The 23,201-nt window shown below is 44.4% G+C and overlaps 1 protein-coding gene across 3 annotated transcripts in view; it reads left to right on the top strand.

Annotated features, from left to right (window-relative positions):
• Positions 1-14,540, top strand: part of KCNK13 (potassium two pore domain channel subfamily K member 13) — an 84,908-nt gene extending 70,368 nt beyond the window's left edge. For all 3 annotated transcript variants that reach the window (XM_074327051.1, XM_074327052.1, XM_019744852.2), the window contains one exon: positions 5,517-14,540. In XM_074327051.1, coding sequence (XP_074183152.1) covers positions 5,517-6,409 — 893 coding nt within the window. In that variant the 3' untranslated portion in view covers positions 6,410-14,540. The remainder of the gene's footprint in view (positions 1-5,516) is intronic.
• Positions 14,541-23,201: the final 8,661 nt, after the last annotated feature.

Raw genomic sequence — 23,201 nt, 5'->3', positions numbered from 1 at the left:
CACATTTCTTAAGTCTTTTTTTTCCCCTTTCGCCTCCGCTCCCCCCACCGGCTGAGGCAGTCAGTTGTCAGTCATCGGTCTGCTGCTCACAGCAGCTCATGGCAGAGCTGCCGGCAGCGGCAGCTCACGCCAACCTCCGGCTGCTCACGGCAGCCCAGCTCCAGGGAGAGCTGTTGTGCACAATCTTAGTTGTAGAGGGTGCAGCTCACTGGCCCATGTGGGAATTGAACCAGCTACCTCGGAGTTAGGAGCACGGCGCTCCAACCACCTGAACCACTGGGCCTCTTAAGTCTTATATATGATTCTGTCATTTAGCTTGCCGAGGCCATGCTTTGTTCTTGTTACAACATCATACATCTTTGGAGTTAGGAGCATGGCGCTCAAACCACCTGAGCCACCAGGCCTCTTAAGTCTTATATATGATTCTGTCATTTAGCTTGCCGAGGCCATGCTTTGTTCTTGTTACAACATCATACATCTAAGCAAAACCATAAAAGACAAGAGAGCCACTGATATTCTCCAGCTGTTGGGCTTTCCAACTGGATTTCTGGGAGCACTATGATTCCACAAAGCAGCTAAGAGGCTGCTGTGGGGAAAGGGAGGGTTGATGAGAAGGGGGGTTGGGAGCCATCAAAATAAAGAGATCATTCTCATAATTCCTCAGACTGTCTTACAGCCTGATCTTCTCATTCATGTTGAAGAAAAGGCACCTTTCATCAGTTATGTGCCCTGCGTCGTGGTACCATTCTACTTAATTGAACCATTTCTTTGTAGTCTGGGGGAGGGCAATCTAGCTAAAGAGAGAGAACTTAATTATAAGCACTTGCTTTTAGGGAGTAGTTTCACGATTTAAAAGTTAAGTAGCACTGGAATTGGAACACCTATTTGAGATAAGTAAATCAAATGATTCCCACCCCTCTTAAATGAAGGCAAAATCAGAAATAATGACAGCATTTATTCCAACCATCGTACTAGCGAGATGTTTGTGAGGAGGAAAGGGGCTTGAGAAAGCATGAAACACAGAGCTAAGTGTATTAGCCCCGGTGACTAAGTGTATTTCTCAGGGCAGTGAAATTTGTAAAATTCCTCTTTGGGAGCTGACGTATTCCGATTCCCATGAGGCTAATTTTTATTGCCTTCTGAGTATAAAAATTACTGACTTGTAGCTACGCCCATGATTGAAAGAATTCTTATTTGTCACACCCAAGTTTTCAACTTTTATAGTTAGGATAGCAGTAATTTATTTTTAACTTGTAAACTACTGTTGCTAAAGAGTCTAGAAATGTCCCCTAGTTCAGAAGTTACCAGGAAAACAGTTAAATCTTCACTACAAATGAGCTCGTAATTTTTTGTCAAAGATGTTTTACTGTTAAAAGGAGGAGTCATAACCCTAAAAATGTAAATTCCAAAAATATTCTTAACTTTAGGAAGGACTCATAACTTCTGGAAACATTTAATGAGGATGAGGTGTACCGGCCTTGAGTCATTCTGTAGACACTTTGGCTCTGCTTTTCTCCACTTAACACTTTCCCAATCATTAAAAACTCTTTATGTATAATTTTAATGGGTTCATTTTAATGGCTACATTGTTTAGTCATTTCCCTATTATCTTCTTAGGCTTTCACCCACCTGTTATACTTAGGTTGCTGAGAATGTCATTATTGAAAGTAAAGGTCTGGTGAATAGCAGTGTACATAATTAGTCACGTTTCTGATACTTTTTGGAATATATCCCTAAAAACAAAGAAATTATAGTGAAATATATATTTTTAAGATATCTGATACATACTCCCAAATTGCTTTTTAGACAGTTTATGCCAATTTATATGTCCCACTCATTGTTTGAGATTTGCTGCTACATCTGAGGGCACTCATGTTATATACATGTTTGTTTGTTTGTTTGTTTTCCAATATTTCTAGAAAAAATGTGATTGAAGTCTGCAGGACACACTTACCCAACAGATCAATAGCATAAAAAATGAGAGGGGAGACTGTTAACAAATAAAAGAGACTTAAAAGATAAAAATGCACGCAGCTTGTTAGGAGCCTGATTTATACAGATGATCTGTAAAAAGATAATTTTGAGAAATTTGAATATGGACTGGGTATTATTGGGTGTTAAGAAATTAGTGTTAATTTTGTTAGGTGTGATAATGGCATAGTGGTTATTTTGGGATCATAACGTCCTTGACAGTTACAGATGGCTCGTTATTAACGGATGAAATGGGAGATCTCTGGGATTTACTTTAAAACACTGCAGCCCATTAAGGGGGTGGGGTAGGATAGCGGAAACATGCTTGGGAAAAATGTTGGTATGTAGTTGCCGAAACTGGGAAATTAGCGTTTGTTATAGCATTCTCTCTACCGTTGTGTGTGGTTGGAAAATACCATAATGCAAAGCTTTTACATTTTTTACCTTGGTTACATTTTTAAAAGAATATGTAGTTGACAACATACTATACATAAAAGACTGCAGGCCTGCTCCCTCTCTTCATGGTGTCAATGAAGGGCTCTGTTGGGGCTGACTGGGACCCTGGCAGCCCCCGGTTGCTTCATTCCTCACCCCACGGACACCAGCGAGCCTGGTTTGGTCCCAGGAGCTGCCTGTGGTTACAGTCACATTAAGTCAGGTCTGATATGGTTCAAGGGAACTAGCCTGGAGTAGACTGCCAGGTGAGTTCCCTTGGCTTCCAAAGTAAGTTTCTGTGCCCTTGGTCCCCAATCAGCCAACTCATCTGCACCCAGACTCAGGGGTTGGACACAAATCAGGTGACCTGAAGCTTGAAGCACAGGGAATAAATTGTATGTTGAAAAGCACCACCTGAAATACAAGGAGACTGAAATTCATGAGACATAACAGGTTTTTAAACTGATTTATTTACATCAGTTGTTGGAAGAGACATGCATTTCTTCAGAAACGTATGTTTGTAGTAAGTGAAGATTGTGAGGTTTCAGCTTACGATGCCAGCCAATCCCCTGATTTTGGTACCAGATTTGGCAGCCACTGCAGTCTGGGTGTCTTTGTAAAGCATGAAACTATAGATGCCTGGTTCATTTCCCTCCCTCAGTTCTACTTCTGATGTGTACACCTGGCAGTGGTTGGCACTCACGTAGCATCAGCACGCGGGAAAGCACAGGCCTGGGCGACAAAGCAAATCTAGGTTCTGATTCCAGCTTTACACCTTTAAGCAAGTTACTTAGCTTCTGTATCCTTCTTCTCATCTGTCACATGGGACTTAATAGACGAGTAATTAAGAATGCCTGGTAGAGAGGGGGCCTTTGAGAATGCCTGTGTCTTTGCCCCCCACCAGGAGAACCCTGAGGCTGGTTATTCTCAATCCAAGACAATCCAACACTCAGTATTATGGGGTTCTATGAAAAAGCCTGTGTTATTAGCTTACACACTTTTAAGCTCTGTGAGTGGTGAAAGCTATGGAAGTACCTCTAACTGCAAACATTAGGAAGCTGTCCCCATCTGCTTCCATGGATACCACCACCACTTGAGCCATTTTCTGTTATTTTTGTGGATTGAAATGGTGGCAGTGATCAGCCAAGTACAGTAGGTAAGCAAAAGTCATGGGTTATCCTTTCTTTAATAAAAGTGAATGTAGGGGCATCGGATGGCTCAGTTGGTTAGAGCACAGGCTCAGAACAGCAGGGTTGCCAGTTCAATTCCCACATGGGCCAGTGAGCTGTGCCCTCCACAACTAGATTGAAGACAACGAGCTGCTGCTGAGCTTCTGGAGGGGCAGCTGGATGGCTCAGTTGGTTAGAGCGCGAGCTCTCAACAGCAAGGTTGCCAGTTCAATTCCCGCATGGGATGGTGGGCTGCGCCTCCTGCAAATGGTGACTGGGATTGGAGCTGAGCTGCGCCCTCCACAACTAGATTAAAGGACAATGACTTGGAGCTGATGGGCCCTGGAGAAACACACTGTTCCTCAATATTCCCCAATAAATTTTATTTAAATAAATAAATAAAAGTGAATGTTTTAAAACCAAATAAACAAGATAGAATCTAGAAATTGTAAATCTCTGGAACATGTCACAACATCACCGAGGTCTCATTCACTGGAAAAAATTGGCTTGTTAAGCTTGTCAGGCTTCAGCCACACGCCTGTATGTACCCAACTCGCTCATCCCAATGAGACTGCGTTCAGCACCCTGAAGCCAGGGTTGCTCCATCGTGCCTTTATTTTGGCCCTTGAATCACTGTGCCTTGTTTTGTAGATAGCAGTTTCCTGTTTCCTCCTAGATACTGGACTCTTTGAGTGCCAGGTCATTTTTATGTGGCTCAAGCACCTGGTACAGGCCCTTGCACTTAACAGGTGCTCAATAAATTATTGCTGTGACCTGTGGCTGAGAGCTCCTCATAACAACAACTGCTGTTCTGCTCTCCAGGAGGAAAATAATTGTCACCTCTGGGATCAGAAAGGCAGATTTTGGAAAAGACACCTTTTGCTACATGAGAAATTTCTCTTCTAATTGTTGCCAAGGCTACCACTGCTCTCTTTTCTATTAGTCCTTTTCCTTAGTGACATCCATTGTCCTACAGTTGGTATTCTTAGTCGCATGTCTGTGTGCATGGGTTGAAAGATCAAGAAGGTGGAAATTGTGAATAGTAAGAGACAAAGGTGCGAGAAACATTTTATATTTTATCAACCAACACCTCAGCTTTCACTCCCAAAGTATGAGGTGTATGTTGGGAGAATTTTACTTAAAAATGAAATTATGTTGAGCAAATTTCTCATCTCTAGCTATGCTGGCATCTGCTATTTCTCTGCCTGGAACAACCCCGTCACCACCACCACCACCACCATCAACACCTCACACACACACACACACACACACACCCTCCTTGCCTGCCTAACTCCTCTTTAGCTTTCAGTTCTCCCTGTTTAGTCTTCCCAGAACCCCAAGTCTGAGATGGGTTCCCCTCTGAGCAGCTCCCACGGGTTCCTGCATGTCCTCCACCACAGCACTCACCACACAGCACGTACTCACCTCACTAGACGAGAGCTCCCTGGGGTCAGGGACCAGATCCATCTTTTCCACAGGTATATCCCCTGTTTCTAGAATGGCACTCAATAACTTTATAGGTAAATGAATCCCAGTGAGACTGTATAAGCCTTTCTTTGTGTGAGGTTTATCTCTCTGAACAATGTCTGTTAAGTATGGTTGTTCAGGTTGTGTACTGTACAAAGACATCTCGCAGGCTGGGGAGGAGAGGCTGAAATCCAGCCCACATTCTCATCACCAAGCCATTTTTCATGAGCTGTATCCACCTGCAAGCTGAGGTGCCTTTTTCTGATTTGTGCAATGGCCCCAGCTCTGAACAACCCTTGGTATCTCCAAAAGGAAATGAGAACTTTCCCTCTCATTCTTAGAAAGGCTAGGACTACGGGTGTTTGTGAAACTGTTTCTTTAGGTCCTTTGCCAGCCATGAAAGCCGTGACCCTGATACCAGTTACCGCAAAGACCTCCCTCACTCTTCTCTCCTTTGACTTTTGTCTCCTGCAGGCTTTGGGATGACGACTCCAGCGACAGTAGGAGGGAAAACCTTTCTCATCTTCTACGGCCTCATTGGGTGCGCGAGCACCATCTTGTTCTTCAACCTCTTCCTGGAGCGCCTGATCACGGTCATCGCCTACATCATGAAGTCGTGCCACCAGCAGCAGCTCCGGAGCCAGAGGGCCCTGCCCCAGGAGGGCCTGAAGAACCTGGGGAAACGCGAAGTGGACGGCCTGGCTGGCTGGAAGCCCTCCGTGTACTATGTCATGCTGATCTTGTGTGTGGCCTCCGTCCTCATCTCCTGCTGCGCCTCGGCCATGTACACTTCCATCGAGGGGTGGAGCTACTTCGACTCGCTCTACTTCTGCTTTGTGGCTTTCAGCACCATCGGCTTCGGGGACCTGGTCAGCAGCCAGAACTCCCAGTATAAGAGCCAAGGCCTCTACCGCTTTGCCAACTTTGCCTTCATCCTCATGGGTGTCTGCTGCATCTACTCCTTGTTCAACGTCATCTCCATCCTCATCAAACAGTCCATGAACTGGATCCTGAGGAAAATGGATGGCGGGTGCTGCCAGCAGTGCCACAGTGGACTCTCGCGGTCACGGAGGAATGTGATAATGCCGGGCAATGTCCAGAACCGGTGCAACATCTCCATAGAAACGGATGGGGTGATGGAGAGCGACACGGATGGACGGCGTCCCTCAGGGGAGATGATCTCCATGAAGGACTTCTTGGCAGCCAACAAGGTCTCGCTCGCCATCCTCCAGAAGCAGCTGTCTGAGACAGCCAACGGCTGCCCCCACCAGACCAGCACGCTGTCTCGGGACAATGAATTCTCAGGGGGGGTAGGAGCGTTTGCCATAATGAACAACAGGTTGGCAGAGACGAGTGGGGACAGGTAGGAGTGAGGAGTGCACGCTGGGCATGGAGGCGGAGGGGAGAGAGGCCACCAAGAGGACTGTTATCCAGCTCAGCTCTGCCTGTGGATGGGTCCATTCAGGAGCTGTTCCTTCTACCTTCTTCAAGCACAGCTTTAGAAATCTCATCACTGGGCTCCAGCAAACAGGCAGCTTTCAGGCTGTGGGAACTTGAAGCCTCAATGCCTTTCTCAGTATCTTTATTCTTTTAAGTTTAAATTCAATCTTTTCAAAACAAATCACGAAAGCAGCCTAAGACATTGCCCTGTTTCTTTAACTCACCCTGCTCCAGGTTTCTTAACAACCTAAGGGAGGGGGGTTTTCAGTAAGCCTTGATTTCCTGCCGCTCTGTTCTTCATTGGGAAATAAAAATCCTGAAGATCCTAATTTCCTCCTGGAACTCTGAATTCACCACCTTTGCCAACACCTTCAAAAAATCAGGGGAACATGTTTGAAAATGTGTCTGGGCTCTGGGCTGCCTTCAGAGCAGATTTGCCATGGCGTCATGGCTGAGAAAACCATCTGTTCTACTCTTCATACCTGCCTCTCTACATTTTGTTTTTCCTTTCTTTTGTTTTTAAGATCTTAATGCTTAGCTAAGATGTCTGTGGGACCTCAGTGTGACAAGAAAACTAAATTCAGCTGCAGGCCTTTAAAACTGCAACAAAGTGGTGGGGGAGACTCACCTTTGAAACTAAAGAATATAGTTTAAAATTTTCCCTTTGAGTGGTCACAGAGTCCATTTCATTTTTAGCAGGTCTTGGGGCCCATTGCAAAGACAATGGCTGATTATTTATTAGAACTGAAAATTGAATGAATTCTCATTTTATTAACAAAGAGTACATGAGTGCTCATTGTGGATAGTGGGGGTGGGGTGCCTTAGTAAACAGGTATTTATTACACTCAGAGAAAAAGGAAATTAACCTGCTTCAAGATGAGCATCATCTTGGGTTCATGGCTGGAGAAACGTTCTAGGCCAGAAAATGAAATTTGGCTTTTCTTGTCTAATCTGTTTTGGTTCTGCCTTCTGGGATTGTAACATGTCTAGTTACATAAACTCCCAGGTAGTTAAAGCATCCATGTAAGGGCTATTGCTCTTCTTCATATATACAGGAGGGAACATTTTGGGGATGCGAGACGAGTTAAAAAGAAATGGCTGTTGTTTTTCTATGGTAAGAGTGGTGTACACACAGCACTACCAGAAATTATGAGGAAAGACAGGTGCAATAAAGAAGATAAAGGAGAAAATCTATGCCAAATGAAACTGAAATGTTGAGCAGGAAGCATCAGAGATGGGAGGACCCTTAGGAACCATCCCATCGAACCACCTTGTTTTTTTACCCAAGGAAACAAAAACATGGAGGGATTGCTGTTTGTCTGAGCTCTCAGGGCTGATTGGTGTACAGCTAGGAGAATCCAAGTGTCCATATGGAGAAGTCGGGCTCTTCATCCAGGCCCCACACCACCACAGAGCCCTCCCCCAACAGTTGCCTTTTCTTTCAGGTGACAAACCCAAGTATTTTCTTTACAATGCCAGAAGTGCCTGACAGCAGAAGTGTCTTAAGTAGCAGCCCTGGGCTTTGAACTTAGGGCTGTGCAGCTCCAAAGTCAGAGACCTTCAACCATAGAAGGAACAACTCTTTTATACAGAAGAATTCCAATGAATATAAACACAGAAGGAATTAGGGAACTAGAGAATTACCATGAGAACGTCAAAGTGACAATTGCTGTAGGAGAGATCCACTGATGGATGCTAAAATTAGTGATGTAAAAGTTTAAGCAGAATCAGGATATTTGTAGTCTCAAAGGAACTTCACCAAAATATTTAGTAATCACAAAGAGAAAAATGGTAACTTCGCAATGTAGAATTCTGACAGACATCACATTAATCAAGTGAGCTAACATCACCAGTAGTACATACCAACATCACGTGACACCTGAAATGATGCACTGAGAAGGGCATAGCATCTCAGTGGCATCCTCTCCGATAACACATGACTTCAGTCTAATCATAAGAAAACAACAGACAGACATAAAGGGAAGGACATACTACAAAATCACTGACAAGTACCCTTTAAAAGCCTCAGGCTCATGAAAGACAAGAAGACTGATGAACTATTATAGATTGAAAGAGACTAAGGAGGCATGACAACTTAATGCAACGTGGGATCCTGGATTGGATCTTGGCACATAAAAAGAACATTAGTGGGAAAACTGGGGTGAAATCCAATAACTTTTGTAGTCTAGTTAACAGTCATGTACTAAGGTTAAATTCTTAGTTTTGATGATTTCTCTATGGTTATGTAAGGTGTTAACATAAGGGGAAGTTGGGTAAAAGTAAATGCGAACTCTGTACTATTTTTACAACTGAACTCTAAGTCTAAAATTAATCGCAAAGTAAAAAATGAAAAAGAAAAACACCAAGACATTCTCAAGATTGCACACAGCCAATCACACCTTGACTTGGGCCGTGACTTGAACATACACCTATGATTCCAATTCAGTTCTCATGTCCTAAGCAGGTCTTGGCCATTGATCTAAAGCAGTAGTTCTGAGTGGTCCCCAGACATGGCAGCAACAACAGCAACACCTGGAAACTTATTGGAAATGCAAAGTCTCAGGCCCCAAACCCAACTTAAGGAATCAAAAACTAAGGACAAGGACCTAGCAATCTGTATTTTAACAAGTTCTCCAGGGGATTTGTTTTTTCCAATAGAGAATGCTGTCCTGAACGTGAGCTATGAAGGATGAGGAAAGAGGTCCTTCCCTGGGGCCTAGCCTGTGTCCCCATCAGGCTATGCCGCTGTTGCCAGATCCCAATGCCTCCAAGAACTGAATCTATTTTCTGCATTTCAGAGCCATTTCTGATTATCTTAAATTGCCCAGACTCCAAAACAACTACTCTGGAAACTATGCTCCTGCTAAGGTATTGATGAAGGTCATGATTTAGCACCCTGGATTTATGCAGAAGGTGCTTTTTTATTTGTAAGGGACATTTTTATTAAAACATCGCCTCATGATTGTCCTTGGGTAGAAGATTTCTATGGCATCCTAGGGCATTTGCTGATTGGATTTTGTTTAGTCTTCCCAGCAGCTGGCCTTGGAATTTAAGTCATTACAGAATTACCTCTCAGAGGGCACTGTACTGCGTCCAGTATTTACCACCTTCCTCAAAATCATGAGAATCTCCTAGGGAGACTTGTTTTTAATGTAGATTTTCAGGCCTTTCCCCAGACCTTCTTAATCAGAATCTATCATCTATCTATCTGTCTATCAACCTATCTATCTACGTATTTACCTATCTCCTGTTGGTTCTGTTCTCTAGAGTCCCGGGACTGATAACCCTCACTTTCTCATCCTTTCCTGCACTTTTCTGGGGAACTACCAGTTCTCACCTTTTATGAAGAATTATAATAGTTCCTTTTCTTCATTGTCCTTCCCTTTTGAGTTGTACCCCTTCAATGAGAAAAGGGTCTGTTACTGGATCTAACAAATATCTCTAATTAGCTTCACAAAGGAGAATTCTTCTAAATTATTGCTGATGAGGATGTCGTTTTATATTAAAGTCAAAGATCTTTCTCGAATATGGAGTTACTGGGGATGGGAATATCTAGTGACAAATGTCAATTTATTTTTGATCCAAAAACATTTCCTATTTTACTTTTTTCTCAAATTAGTGATGGGGGGTTGGGGGTCGAATCATATCGTGGTTTGAAACCCCTCATGTGAAGCAGACAGACGGCTTCTTGTTGAATGTTTCAAGTGTCCATTCTCGGTGCTGGAAGTATGGAGACAGTTGTTCTTCAGCTACAGAAATTGCCTCTGACCCACAGGCTCTCCAAAAAAAAAGATGTAAGAGATATTCCCCCAATCAGTTCCATTTTCAAAGCCTTACATAAAAGGACCCTTAATTAGGATGCTCAATTGTTCTGCGGACAGAAGGTATAAAGAATGGGCCGGGGGGTATGGATGCCGCTCACCGGACAGTCAAATAATTAAGTTCCTTGATAAATTTCTTAGTCCAAGTCACGGTGACAGCGCATTGCAGGGCAGGTCCCACGGTCCCTTTAGACCTGTCAGTTGGTAGCCTTTCAGCCACTGAGCAACCTCTGGCTGCCACTATGAGGTAGATGAAGAGACCTGATTTGAAGGTGTTACAGCCTTTCCACCCCTGGGCACTCCATTTTGTTACTCAATCTCTGTGGTCCCTCGCTTCTCCCATTCTCTTAATTTCCTGGTCCTTTATCGCCTCACTTCAAAAGCCCATTTTTGGTGCTTGACCTGACCTCGCCAATCTGATCATTTACAATTCTTAGGTTTGTTAGGTAGAAGTTAGAAAATGGAGGAGGAAGAGGAGGGTAGAGGGGGTCCATAGTGCCGACATAAAAAGCTCATAACTAGCTTTGATGAACTGCCTCCAGCCAGGCATCTGTTTCTACAACAGATGACAAGAGGTGGTCTGGAGCAAGATAAGGATCTGAGTCAACCGACCTCCACCCATCGCAGGAGGTCACTGCAACTGTAAGTCCTCTGGACAAGGGCCCTCACCCGCTCTCGCCCTCTCTCACTCTCTGTGTGTCTCTCTCTGTCTCTATCTCTCTCTCCCCCTCCCTTTCTCTCCCTCTCCCCTACCTGGGCTAGGCCCATTCTCTTCCCTGAGAACATACCACTAATAAACCTGCTTGCATAGTAATCAGCTTGCTGACCTTTGATTCCTCACTGCGTCGGCAAGAAGAACTGAGACTTCCCGTAACAGGTTCTCTAAGAATGATGACCAGGTTCGCTAGATGATACTGACCGACCACTGAAAACTCTGAGATGAAAGAGAGTTAGCAACCCGCCCCCCCCAAACCTTGCTGCCAGGAAGTCATGAAAGCAAGTCTTACACCAAATTCCACCAGACGTCTCAGCACGTATTAAACTTGTAGTCGTGTGCAGGTCCCAAGCCCATTCATACAGCCTGTTCCGTGAGCTCAATGAAGTCCCAGCTCTCGTCCTACATTCGTTGACCACACTCTGCATAAAACATTCAGTGAGGCAGATGGGCCAGTTGTCAGCATCAGGAATCCAGAATCTACGTTCTGTGTTAGGCACAGCCATGTAAGGACTGGGCTCTATCATTACCCCGTTCTCTTCTGCACGTTTCATCTCTTTGATCAGCTCCCTCTGTGATGACCGGGAACACTTACTGAGTTTCTGCTGTGTGCCAGGAACTCTGCCAAGTGCATGATATATACATTATTTTATGCAGTCCCCATAATAACCATGTGACATAGGAACAATTAGGATCCTTGTTTTTCAACAAAGGAACTGGAGCTCAGAGAAGTGACTTGTCCAAGGTCATGGAAGTTAAAGGTGCCAAAGTCAGAGGAAGGAAGACGTAGGTCTGGCTAATGCCAAAGCTTTAAACACCTAACTGTGTAATACATGTAACCACTGCACCATACTCAAGTCACTCCCAGTAAAACAAAGTACAAAAGAAACAAACAAACAAATCCTTTGATTTGCCACCTCATGTCTTTCCTTCCCTCAGAGCCACACTTCCGCAAGCAAGGTTTGCTTTGCCAGTTCCTCTTCTCTCGCCTTCTCCCTCCCTCTACCACCGCCACGCCACTGCAGTGACCAAACCACTGCAGACAGTCACCAACACCCAGAGTGCTAGAGGGGCTGGACACTGAGAAGGAAGCCTGAGGGCTTAGGAGCTGGTGCCTGAGAAATACATGATGGGATGTCACCCTGAATGAAGAGTTGTGCCTATCTCGTGGCCAATGGCAGGTCCGGGGCCAGAAGCAGGAAATGATTGTTGTTGACGGGGATAAATACATCTGAGACTGAGGGAGAGCAGTACAGCTGTGTATGGGAACCCTAACCCCTGTGTATTGTAACTAGCTGAGTTCTACATTCTGTTGCTATTTCAGACTTCTGCCAACTCAGCTTTTCCGCAATAAAGCTGTATCTCCTGTCAAAAGAGAAAAGGAGAGAGGGGAATGAATATAGATCACCCTGGATTATATTTGTTTTTATACAAATACGGTCATAAAATATAGTTTGTACTATGTTTCATGGAGCAAAGCAGTCACGAAAGGCACACCACAGCGCTGCTCTAAGAGCACGCAAGTGAAAATCCACTCTTAGTTATTTCTGAATTGAATGCAGGGCCCTGAAGAGATGGTTCCAGGGACATTAACTTGGGGTGAATGTTTATTAGCCAATGTTCCTAATAAGAGGGAAAAGATACATAGTCAGAGAGCCCTCATTTCCCCCAGGGGAAGGGGCAGTGTTAACGCGGCCAGGAAGTGATTGAAGGCAGAGTCCACAATATTGCTAAGAGCTGGACTTGACACTGAGAACACTGTTCCTTTCTCTCCCCTGGGACTGAATCCTCATTCCACACTAATCGGGTTAGTGACAAATGTCAGCAGTAAGTGAACAAATAGGCTAACAGGTTAAATTAGTTTAAAATCAAAAGTGAAGTTAAATATACACAGACCCAATCTCTGAAGGACGAGGCAAGATTATTGTTAACAGTATAGCCAGGCATGCCCCACCTTTGGAGGGCTCACTGCCTGGGGAGAAAGATGCAGAAGTAAACAAATAATCACAAACTAGTATCACATTAAAGGGACAATGGGAGTACAGGAGTGGGAAAACGATGCCTCAGAGAATCAGGGATGACTTTACCAAGAGGTTACATTTAGAATGGGTCTTGAAGGATGTGTAGGAGTTCACCAGATAAAGGATCTATGTGAGATGATGAAAGAGCCCAGGCACTGGAGTCAAGCAGACCAAGGGTCCAGGTGACGGTAGCATCATTTGCAGACCTGAGTGTGTAAAAGAGGAAGTCTGGGGGTGGGGGGTTATATCAGTTTGCTTTAGATACAATAATGGTGCACAGTAAACAACCTCAGAATTTCAATGGCAACAGTGAGTGTTGATTTTGCTCACGTCTACAGCTGGGGATTGGCTGGTGTAGGCTGTGCTCACATGGTCTCTCATCCTCCTCCTAGAAGCAGCAAACTGCCCTGGAACACTCTTCTCATGGTGATGACAGAGGCACAGAGGGCAGGTGGAAATGCAAAGGATTAAGCATTGCAGGGACAAAACCAGGAGTGCAATTTCCAGGCTCTCGGCCTCACATAGAAAGGTGCTGGCTCAGGTAGTAAATGGCCATCAACTGTGATTGGGTGGTCATCAGCTGTGGCTAGTTGGCCGTCAGCTGTAACCAGTGAGCCATTGGCCACTAATATAACTGCTGTGGCTACGCTAGCAGGAAAATGGGGGGCTAGCAAGAAGATGGTGGCTGAGCTAGCAAGAGCAGATTGCAGTTAGCAAGTGAGGTTGGTTGGCAGAGAAGCGGATGGTGGGTTGTGGATCGTGTGGGTCCTGCTTCCTGTGTCTCTAACCCAGCCGCCAGCGAGAATATAGTGGTATGACTCCCCTACTTATGGCTCCGTGGGTGTTCCTTTTTGGCCTCACCATGTCCTGTGTTCTTATGTGGGGAGCGGGACCAGAGACCCCGCAGGCCACCCCGCACTACAAATGGCGGAGCGAGCAGGGTCCCTCACACGACAGCGTATTGTTACTTCATCTCATTCTATTGACCAGTGTAAGTCACAAGGTCAACCCCACGTCAAAATATGTGCCTCCTACGGCAGTGAGGGGTGCTGCAAAGCCACCCGGCCAAAGATGTGGGGGTCATTGTGCTCTTCCTCTTCCTTGTATCTGGCAGCACTTGGTGACATAAATGAAGCAGCAGGAAAATCTCAAGTTCTCTCCAGAAGACAACGGAGTTGTTGGCGTCCCACCTCCTTCTCATCAGGATGAACTGGTCTTGCTTTGAGGAAACACCCTTCAGTGGGTTGTGAAAAAATATTAGCCATAGTTTTTCTTCCCCTTATTGTCTCTGATAATATTAATGATACTACAATTCACTGTTGTCTGGGTCCTGAGAGATTGCAAGGCACTCACATCAACTCCGTGAAGTGGGCGGAGGAGGGAGCGAGCCTATGATTATGTATAATTAATAACAACAGTAATGGCACTTTTTCAGTTCTTGCTATGTTCCAGGCACTGATTTACACAACTGACTCATTTAATTAAAGAGAATTGCTCGTCACTGGGGCTCTGGAGTGAGATTCTGAATCTGCTTTGGAACCCTAGGCTGTCTGCCTCCCAGCCATGCAGTCTTGGGCAACTTACTTAACCTCTCTGTGTTAGTTTCCTAAAGCTACCGGAACAAATTTCCACAAACTGGGTGGCTTGAGACAACAGAAATGTATTCTCTCACCGTTCTGGAGGCTAGAACCCCTCTTTTTATTAAGACACCAGTCATACTGGAGCAAGGACCCACTCTTCTCCTGTATTAATTCCAGCGTTAACCCATCTAACTTCCCCAATGACATCTGCAATGACCCTATTTCCAAATAACCAAATGAGGTCACAGTGTGCGGTTCCAGGAAGGACATGAATTGGAGGAGAGGGGCAGGCAAGGGACACTGTCCACACCAGGACACTCTCTAGGCCTTGTTTTTCCTTTTCCATCTATAAAATGCTGCTGCTAGTAGCTTCTAGATTTGGAGGTGTTATAAGGATCAAATAAGGCTGGAAGGCTCTGAGCACAGAGCCGGGCACCCTGAAAGTGCTTATCAGATACAGCAGGTCCTTGAATAATACCATCTTGTTCAATGTTGTTTCATTACAACATTGATGAGGGGGAAAAATCTGATTCCAGCGTGGCCACTGTCTGTGTGGTGTTTGCGTGTTCTCCCCATGTCTGCGTGCATTTCCTCCAGGTACTCGGGTTTCCTCCCCCATCCCAAAGCTGTTCACGTGAGGTGAGCTCGCGTGTCTACACTGTCTGAGTGGGGTGGGTGTGAGTAGCCTGGCAACGGAAGGGCGTCCTGTCCAGGGTGGGTTCCCACGTTGCACCCTGTAGGCTCTGGCTACCCACGACCCTGAACCAAAATAAGTGGGTTGGAAAATCATGATCTTACTTGTTTTTATTCATCTTTCTGAAATGTCTGTATCATTCATATTTATTTCAATGTGTGTTTTTTTAATTTATTGGGGTGACAATTGTTAGTAAAATTACATAGATTTCAGGTGTACAATTCTGTATTACATCATCTATAAATCCCATTGTGTGTTCACCACCCAGAGTCAGTTCTCCTTCCATCACCATATATTTGACTATTTCAATGTTTAATAGAAGTGTCTAGGATCTTTATTTAGAAGTCTGGTGATGGTTTTGTGACCAGAAATATGTCGTAGGAACTTAACTCGTTTATATCAATTAGCTCAGGGTAAAATTGGTTTCGTTATGTGCTGTTTTGTTTAAAGTCGCCGTTTCCCAGAACCTGTCAACAACATTAAGTGAGGACTTACTGTCGAAACTGTCATGCTCACTGTCACCATCTCTGTCCCCACATTACAGCTGAGGAAACGAGGTCCAGAGAGACAAAATTGGTTGTCATCCCATAAACAGCAGAGCCAGGTTCCCTATGTCCTGAGCCAGCGTACCATGCAGACGGTGTTTGCTCAATAAATGCTCCAGCGGGCGCACACCCAGCCGTGGCGCTCAGTGATCACTCGGGCTGAGGAGAGGGAACCTGGGGTTCCTGGACCCCAAGTTCTCTGACTGTCAGGATTTTCCCCACCTTCACCCCGCGAGGTGGCTGTCTGTCTCTCACTGCCCAGCGGGCCTACACACCTGGGTATGGGTGTTTACTATTAATATTGCAGATTGGATTCATATATTAGTCAACGTGTGCTGGCTGCAGCTTGGTTGGACTCTTCCCGGCAGCTGGCTTTTCAGCTGTTCAAATGCCACAGGGACTTGTTGCTTGCTGCATTTCCCCAGGGTGCTTGCTCTGTCAAGAAGGCTTTGCTGAGACAGAGAAAGCCACGTTTTGATGTTTAGTGAACACTCTTGGTAATAAATTGCTCTTAATCTTACCTCCCCAAGGACTTCCCCAAGGGCACGAAGCTGATTTCTCCCGGGAGTTGGAGGAAGCTTGGGGAGTGCATGGGTGTGCACTGGATGCCCAGTGGGTGGCCGTGCTGGCATGATGGGGGCAAGTTCAGCAGACTGCGATGGAGGCGGAGCTCGGTTCAGACATGGGGCTGCTTGGCTCCTGTCCCCAGACCCACCCATGCCCCCCATGACCTCAGTTCCATTTTCTGGAACGTCCCTTGCATTTCCCCTCATACGCAAGCCACTGAACCAGGCACAGGTCCCAGGAAGCAGATTTGGTTCCTGCTCTAGAAGCTTCCGGGCCCAGAAAGGGGATGAGTGATGTACAACCTTCCTAATTAAGTCAATGGATGAAAAGGCCTTATTAAGAAGGGAGAGCAGGAGCATAACCTTCAGGGGAGACAGGAGAAGCTTTATTGACAGGTGGCATCTGAGTGGGTCTTGAGGGTAGAGTAGGAGTTCAACAGCTAGTGGCAGAGTTAGAAGTATGAATAAAGGTAGGGAGGTAGGAATCCCAGGGCATGTACAAGAAGTAAGAACTAGTGCAATTTGGCTGAAAAGCAGGACATTATGGAAGAAACAATTAGACAAATGGTACATAACCATAATCTCCTCTGAGGAGTCCTTCCATAAATACACGAGCACTAGAAAATGCCTGCAAGCTCATCAGAGTCCCGGTTTTGTAACATAATGGACGACCCAGAAGGCATGGTAATTGCGTGGCAAGGGTCCGGCTAAGGCTGTGGCTAGAGCACACCAGCACCCACAGGGCTGAAGCACCCAGCATCCCTGCCCCCAGAATGGGCTTTCCACTCATCCCAATTTCATCCCACCCTCAGAACACCTGAGGAGGTAAGGATTATAAGCCCACTTCACAGGTGGGAAAAGTGAGGCCCAGGGTTTCGAGGTGGAGAACAACAAGCTTAGGATCTCATAGTGTAAAGTGCTGGCAAATGGTGAGTAAAGGAAGGCAAAGTCTCCCGGTTACCTTACAGTCATTTCAGAGTTTTCTTTAATGACTCAAATCATGTTTTCATTGAGACTCTGTGGATAGTGAGGTGACTGCAGGCTAGGAGAAGAACTGGCACAGGAGCCTGTGATTAGAGCAGGCTGGTACTTGTTATAACGGAGGAAATGGAAAGGAGGGATTCCCAAAGCTGCCCCAGGAGGTCAGGGTGAAGGCTGATGTGAGTCTGGAAGAAGAGTCTCATCACATGCAGGGAGATGAAGAGAACCAGGAATTCCAGGTAGAGAGAACAGCCTGTACAATGAAACACTAGCTAGAATGTATGTTCCGTGAGAACAGCAGCTTTGTCTATTCATCAGTATGTCCAGAGCCAGGCCCATGATAGTTGCTCAATGAATATTGAATGAATGAATGAATGAACCAATGAACGACTGGTTTTCTCAAATTCAGAGAGTTCAAACTGGAAACGGTTTTAATTTTCTCCAACCTGTGCTTTCACCCATGCCTTGAGAAATCTTCCTTCTCAGTACTGCATGTCTTACACAGATTCCAGCATTGTGGGTTATTTCTAGTATTAAAAACAGTCACATTTTGGAAAACTCACTCTGATTAAAATGTCCAGTCCAAGCCAAAGCCTCCCCCATCCCCTAAATCTTTTTTTTTTTTTTTATCATATAACCTTTTAAATATACTTTGTGAAAATTGTGGAGCATCAGAGATTTAGAGCATTCTGCTTGTGGAAACTGTCTAATTGGCAAACAGTGCTCAACTTCAAGCCTTTCAGTGATGGTGGGGGAGGGAAGAGGGGGGAGGAAGAGGCAGGATGTGGTAAGTTCTGGAGCAAGTGTTGGAGCTCAGGAGGTCTTGTTGACAATGGTTGAGGCCTCTGGCCCAAGCGACAGTGACAGACCCAATTCATGGCTCATGACCCCACAGTGGGGAAAGGGGCGGAGCCTTTCCTTTCACTCCCCCTCTGCCTCCCACTGTACTGCTCCTGACACCCCCAGTATCAGGGCATGGGGAGGGGGGATTAGAGGAGATCCTACAAAAGTCTTTTATTGAACTGCATTCCTCAATGGAGTGTGTTGCATTTTATTTTTTATTGAGACATAATTGACACATGACATACTAGTTTCAGTTGTACAGCATAATGATTCTGTATTTGTATACATTGCGAAATGATCACCACAATAAGTCTAGTTAATACCCATCCTCATATAGTTATAATTTTCGTGTGTGTAATGAGAACTTTTAAGATCTACTCTTTTAGCAGCTTTCAAATATGCAATACAGTACACGCTGTCTGCACATTACATCCCCATGACTTAATTATTTTATAACTGGGTTTGTACCTTTTGACACTCTTCACCCATTTCACCCACCCCTGCCTCTGGCAATCACCAATCTTCTCTCTGTCTCTATGAGTCTGGGTGTTCTTTTTGTTTTTTGTTTTTTTTAAGATTCCACATATAAGTGAGATCATATGACATTTGTCTTTCTCTGTCTGAGTTACTTCATTTAGCATATATATATCACATTTTCTTTATTCACCCATTGATTTCTGTTGCTTTCATTATCTTGGCTGTTGTAAATAATTCTACAATACACATGGAGGTACAGATATCTTTTCAAATTAGAGTTTTCCTTTCCTTTGGATAAATACCCAAACATGAAATCACTGGATCATATGGCAGTTCTATTTTTAATTTTTCGAGGAACCTCCATGCTGCTTTCCATAGTGGCTGTACCAATTTACATTCCCACCAACTGTGCACAAGGGTTCCCTTTTTTCCATATCCTCACCAATAAAGAGCTACTGCTCTTAAAAAGCCTCAGACAAAAGGATGAGAAGGTGTGGTGGGGGCAGGGGTCTGATATGAGGGCCAGGGAGAAGATGGCCTGCGTGGAATGTGCTTGTGGGAGAGGAAACACAACCCTCTGAGGTTTATTGATTGATGACATGCGAATTAAACTGACAAATGACATATTAACACGAGGAAAAGTGTTTATTCATATGCACATGAGAGCTAGCAAAAGAAATAGTCCAATAAGTGGTTCCAGTTAGAGGCTCATATACCTAACTTAGTAAGGAAAAGGGAGGAGGGAGAAATGACATCTAACGGAAGAACAAATAGGTGTTTTTAGAAAAGACAAATGGATTTTTAGGAGAACAAATGGGAGATAAGAAAGTTTGTGATGATGTTTGTCTATACAGGTATGAGTGAGTTTTGTGTTTTCTTCGGGCCATAAAACTCCCCAGAGATGGAATTCATGGTATGTTCACTTTTGGTCTCTCTCCTGGAAACAGACTCGCCCCAAAGGGGGAATTCATGGCAGCCTCATTTCTCAGAAGTTGCTGTTTTTAGTCAGATAAGGGGAGCCCCGAGAGGCATCTTTCTCTATCTGTTGAATCTCAAATGTTTTCAAATAATCTTCATACCAACTCTAGGGTTCTGCATGGGTCCCCACAGTATTTAAGCTGAGACCGGAAATGAAAGTAGGCAGAGATGCCCCAAGGAGATGGTCCTGGGGCCCCCTAGGGGCTGCCTGAGGCACTGAACAACTGCACTGGAAGCGGCAGAGTGAACTTGAGGGTGCAGCCCAGCCTAAAACTTTCTGGATTTTCTTGAGACAAAAAGGTGATGAAAAATAAAGTTTGGAAGCCAGAGTGTCTGAGTTAGACCCGACTGCCCATCAGCTGTATAATTTCGAACAGGTCATTTAACCTCTCTGAGCCCCAATTTCTCATCTGCAAAATGAGGGTAATACTCTAAACTCAAAGGATTGTTGTGTCATCCGAGCCCATGTCTAAAATGGTAGGTTGTGGGCACTCGGTAAATGTAGGTAGAATCGAAGCCTTTAGCCTTAGTTCATCTTTGAGGATCAAGTGCCCACGGCGAGGAATGGGGGGCAGGAGCAGAAATGAGGGGAGATGCAGGGACAATGGAGTGGTCTGGTTCCAGCACCAAGAGGGGCTCGGGCAGTGCCAGCATCTCTCCCGCATGGGTGGCCCAGCCAGGTGGAGCCTGGACAGAGGGAAGAAAGGTGGCCATGGTAGTGCCAGCAAGTAGATTCCGGAAGCGATGCCTGAGGGGCCAGGGTTTGAACCTAATAGAGGCCAAATACCAGCCTTCCCGGCCAAAGGGCTCAAGGGCCACGATGAGAAACGGTGGCCAACCCGGGAGTGGGTGAGCAAGGAGTTTCAGGGAGTGTACCCAGGGCCATTTAGGAGACCAGGAGCGGCACCCGCTCCACCAGGAACTTCTAATCGGGCCACTGCGCAGTATTTGGTTGTTTGGCTCCGTCTGCTGGTGAGTGTCTGAACTGCATGTACCCAACAGCCACCCAGAAACTGCCCACCATTTATTGGTCACCAAGCATAGGAGACACACAGACAGTAAGAAGCAACCTGGACGCTAAAGCTGGGGGTTAATTTTGGTAACAGATTATCAAACTTCAAGTCATTTTACCCAAGTGCTTCATTTAAAAAATTATTTGATGAACATTATTTAACAAACATGCCGTGCTTACTACGTGTTCCAGGCACAGTTGTAAGTACTTTACAAATGTCACCTAATGTGTTATTCCAGGCGGTACCGTGAATAGAGTCTATTAGTACAACTGGGTTACAGGTGGGGAAACTGATGTCTAGATTCACACACTGCTATACTATGTGAGTGGCTAGCTGGGGGTCAAACCCAAGCTGCCTGGCTTCAGAGTCTGTGCGCTTAACCATTAGGCCACAGCACCCCTCATTTCTTAATATAAAAGCTTTACTGAGATGTAATTCTTAACCATGCAATTTACCTATTTAAAGTGTACCATTTAGTGGTTTTTAGTATACAGTTATGCCCCGCTTTTCAAAAGTTTACTTTACGCCACTTCACTTTTGCAAAAGACCTACATTCGCTAACCACAAAAAATCCAAAGGGGATTCTTGGTTTTACAAAAAAGGGCAAAAAGTGAAAATAGCATGAAGTGTCCTAAGATGATAGATGCTTTACGCCATTTCAGCTTACGAAATTTTTCATAGGAGCGCTCTACTTTCAGATAGCAAGGGAACCTGTATTCACAGATATGTACAGCCATCACCACAGTAAATTTTAGAACATTTCCATCACTCCAAAAAGAAATCCCATACCTATTAGCAGTCACACCCACACCCCTCTCTCGTCCCCAGGAAACCACCAATCTACTTTCTGTCTATACCGATTTACCCATTCTGGACATTTCATAGGAATGGAAACACATAATATGTGGTCTTTTGTGATGGACTTCTTTCACCTAACATGTTTTCAAGGTTATTTCATGTTATATGTATCAGTACTTTGTTCCTTTTATGTCTGAATAATACTCCATTACATGGATAGACCACATTGCATTCATCCATTCATCAGCCAATGGATATTTGGGCTGTTTACACTTTTTTGGAAATTATAATGAATAACGCTGCTATGAATGTTCATGTATAAGCTTTATGTGGACACATGTTTTCATTTCTCTTGGGTGTATAACTAGCAGTGGAATTACTGGGTCATAGGGTAACGCCCTGTTTAACCTTTTGAGGAACTGCCAGACTGTTCTTTCATTATTTTTATAAAAAAGAAGATATGTTTTTTAAGGTAAGGCTACTGAGTATGGCCCAGTGAGGGAAGGGACTTTCTCTAGGTCACACAGAAAGCTAAAGAAAAAGCCAGAACCTGACCCCAGGGTCTCTGACTGCCGGCCAGTGCCCCTCATACTGCACTACACTGTCGCTGTCGCTTGGACCAGAGGCCTCAACCATTGTCAACAAGACCTCCTGAGCTCCAGCACTTGCTCCAGAACTTACCACATCCTGCCTCTTCCCTCTCCCACCTTCACTGAAAGGCTTGAAGTTGAGCACTGTTTGCCAGTTAGACAGTTTCTACAAGCAGAATGCTCTAAATCTCTGATGCTCCACAATTTTCACAAAGTATATTTAAAAGGTTATATGATAAAAAAAAATCTTGGAAAAAATATTACAGTATTTTCAAAAGCATAATAAAATCTATACTAAATTTTTCCCAATCTTTTTGAGACTATTAGTTGACACAAGGGATCTCTGAGTGAAGGGGTAATGGGTAACTTTTGATAGTGGATAATCTTTTGATTATGTTATGGTAAAGATTTTTGGGTGCATTTCCCAGAAACCGAGAGAGTGAATGACTTTCATGACAGTGCAAACAAATCTTTTTGTACTTCCAGTGCTTTCTAGTTCTTTGCAATCACATGGAAGAAAGACTTAATTCAAGTTATCATTAATAATAGATTTTGCTGACAGGTCACTAGGTGATTATATCACACAGAAGGGTTGAGTGACATTTTCATTACTAAATTCTTTCCTTTCCCATTTCTGGAAACAAGAGTTCTCAGCCCAAACATCTACGAAAATGACAAATAAGAATATAATTGAAGGCAAACCCTACCTCATTCTAACAATGTCATGTTCATCCATGAATGGATAAAATGGTGGGAGATGTGTCTGCCATCTTATTACAAGATGCATTTCCAATAAAAGTTTACTTTTTAATTCCTTAGAATTAATTTATCACAAACCGTAACATAATATATAATTTTGACCAAGCATGTACTATTAATAATTGATCATACCTCAATCCAGAAAACATTTTTAACACATAGCACCTTGGAGACAGAAAATAGAATACATCTTAAAATACCAATTTATGTAAAAGTTTTGCAGAGATGTATAGGAGGTGGGTGGATCAAAAAAAAATATTTTCAAGCACAAAAATATATGACATTAGGATAAAAGTATGTGGGAGAAGTGGGATGGAAATGTGCATTCAAGGAGAAAA

Source organism: Rhinolophus sinicus, linkage group LG03 (assembly GCF_036562045.2).
Source record: "Rhinolophus sinicus isolate RSC01 linkage group LG03, ASM3656204v1, whole genome shotgun sequence".
Taxonomy (NCBI): Eukaryota; Metazoa; Chordata; class Mammalia; order Chiroptera; family Rhinolophidae; genus Rhinolophus; species Rhinolophus sinicus.
Note: the sequence above shows the minus strand (reverse complement) of the source record. Positions and strands in the feature narration are given on the sequence as shown.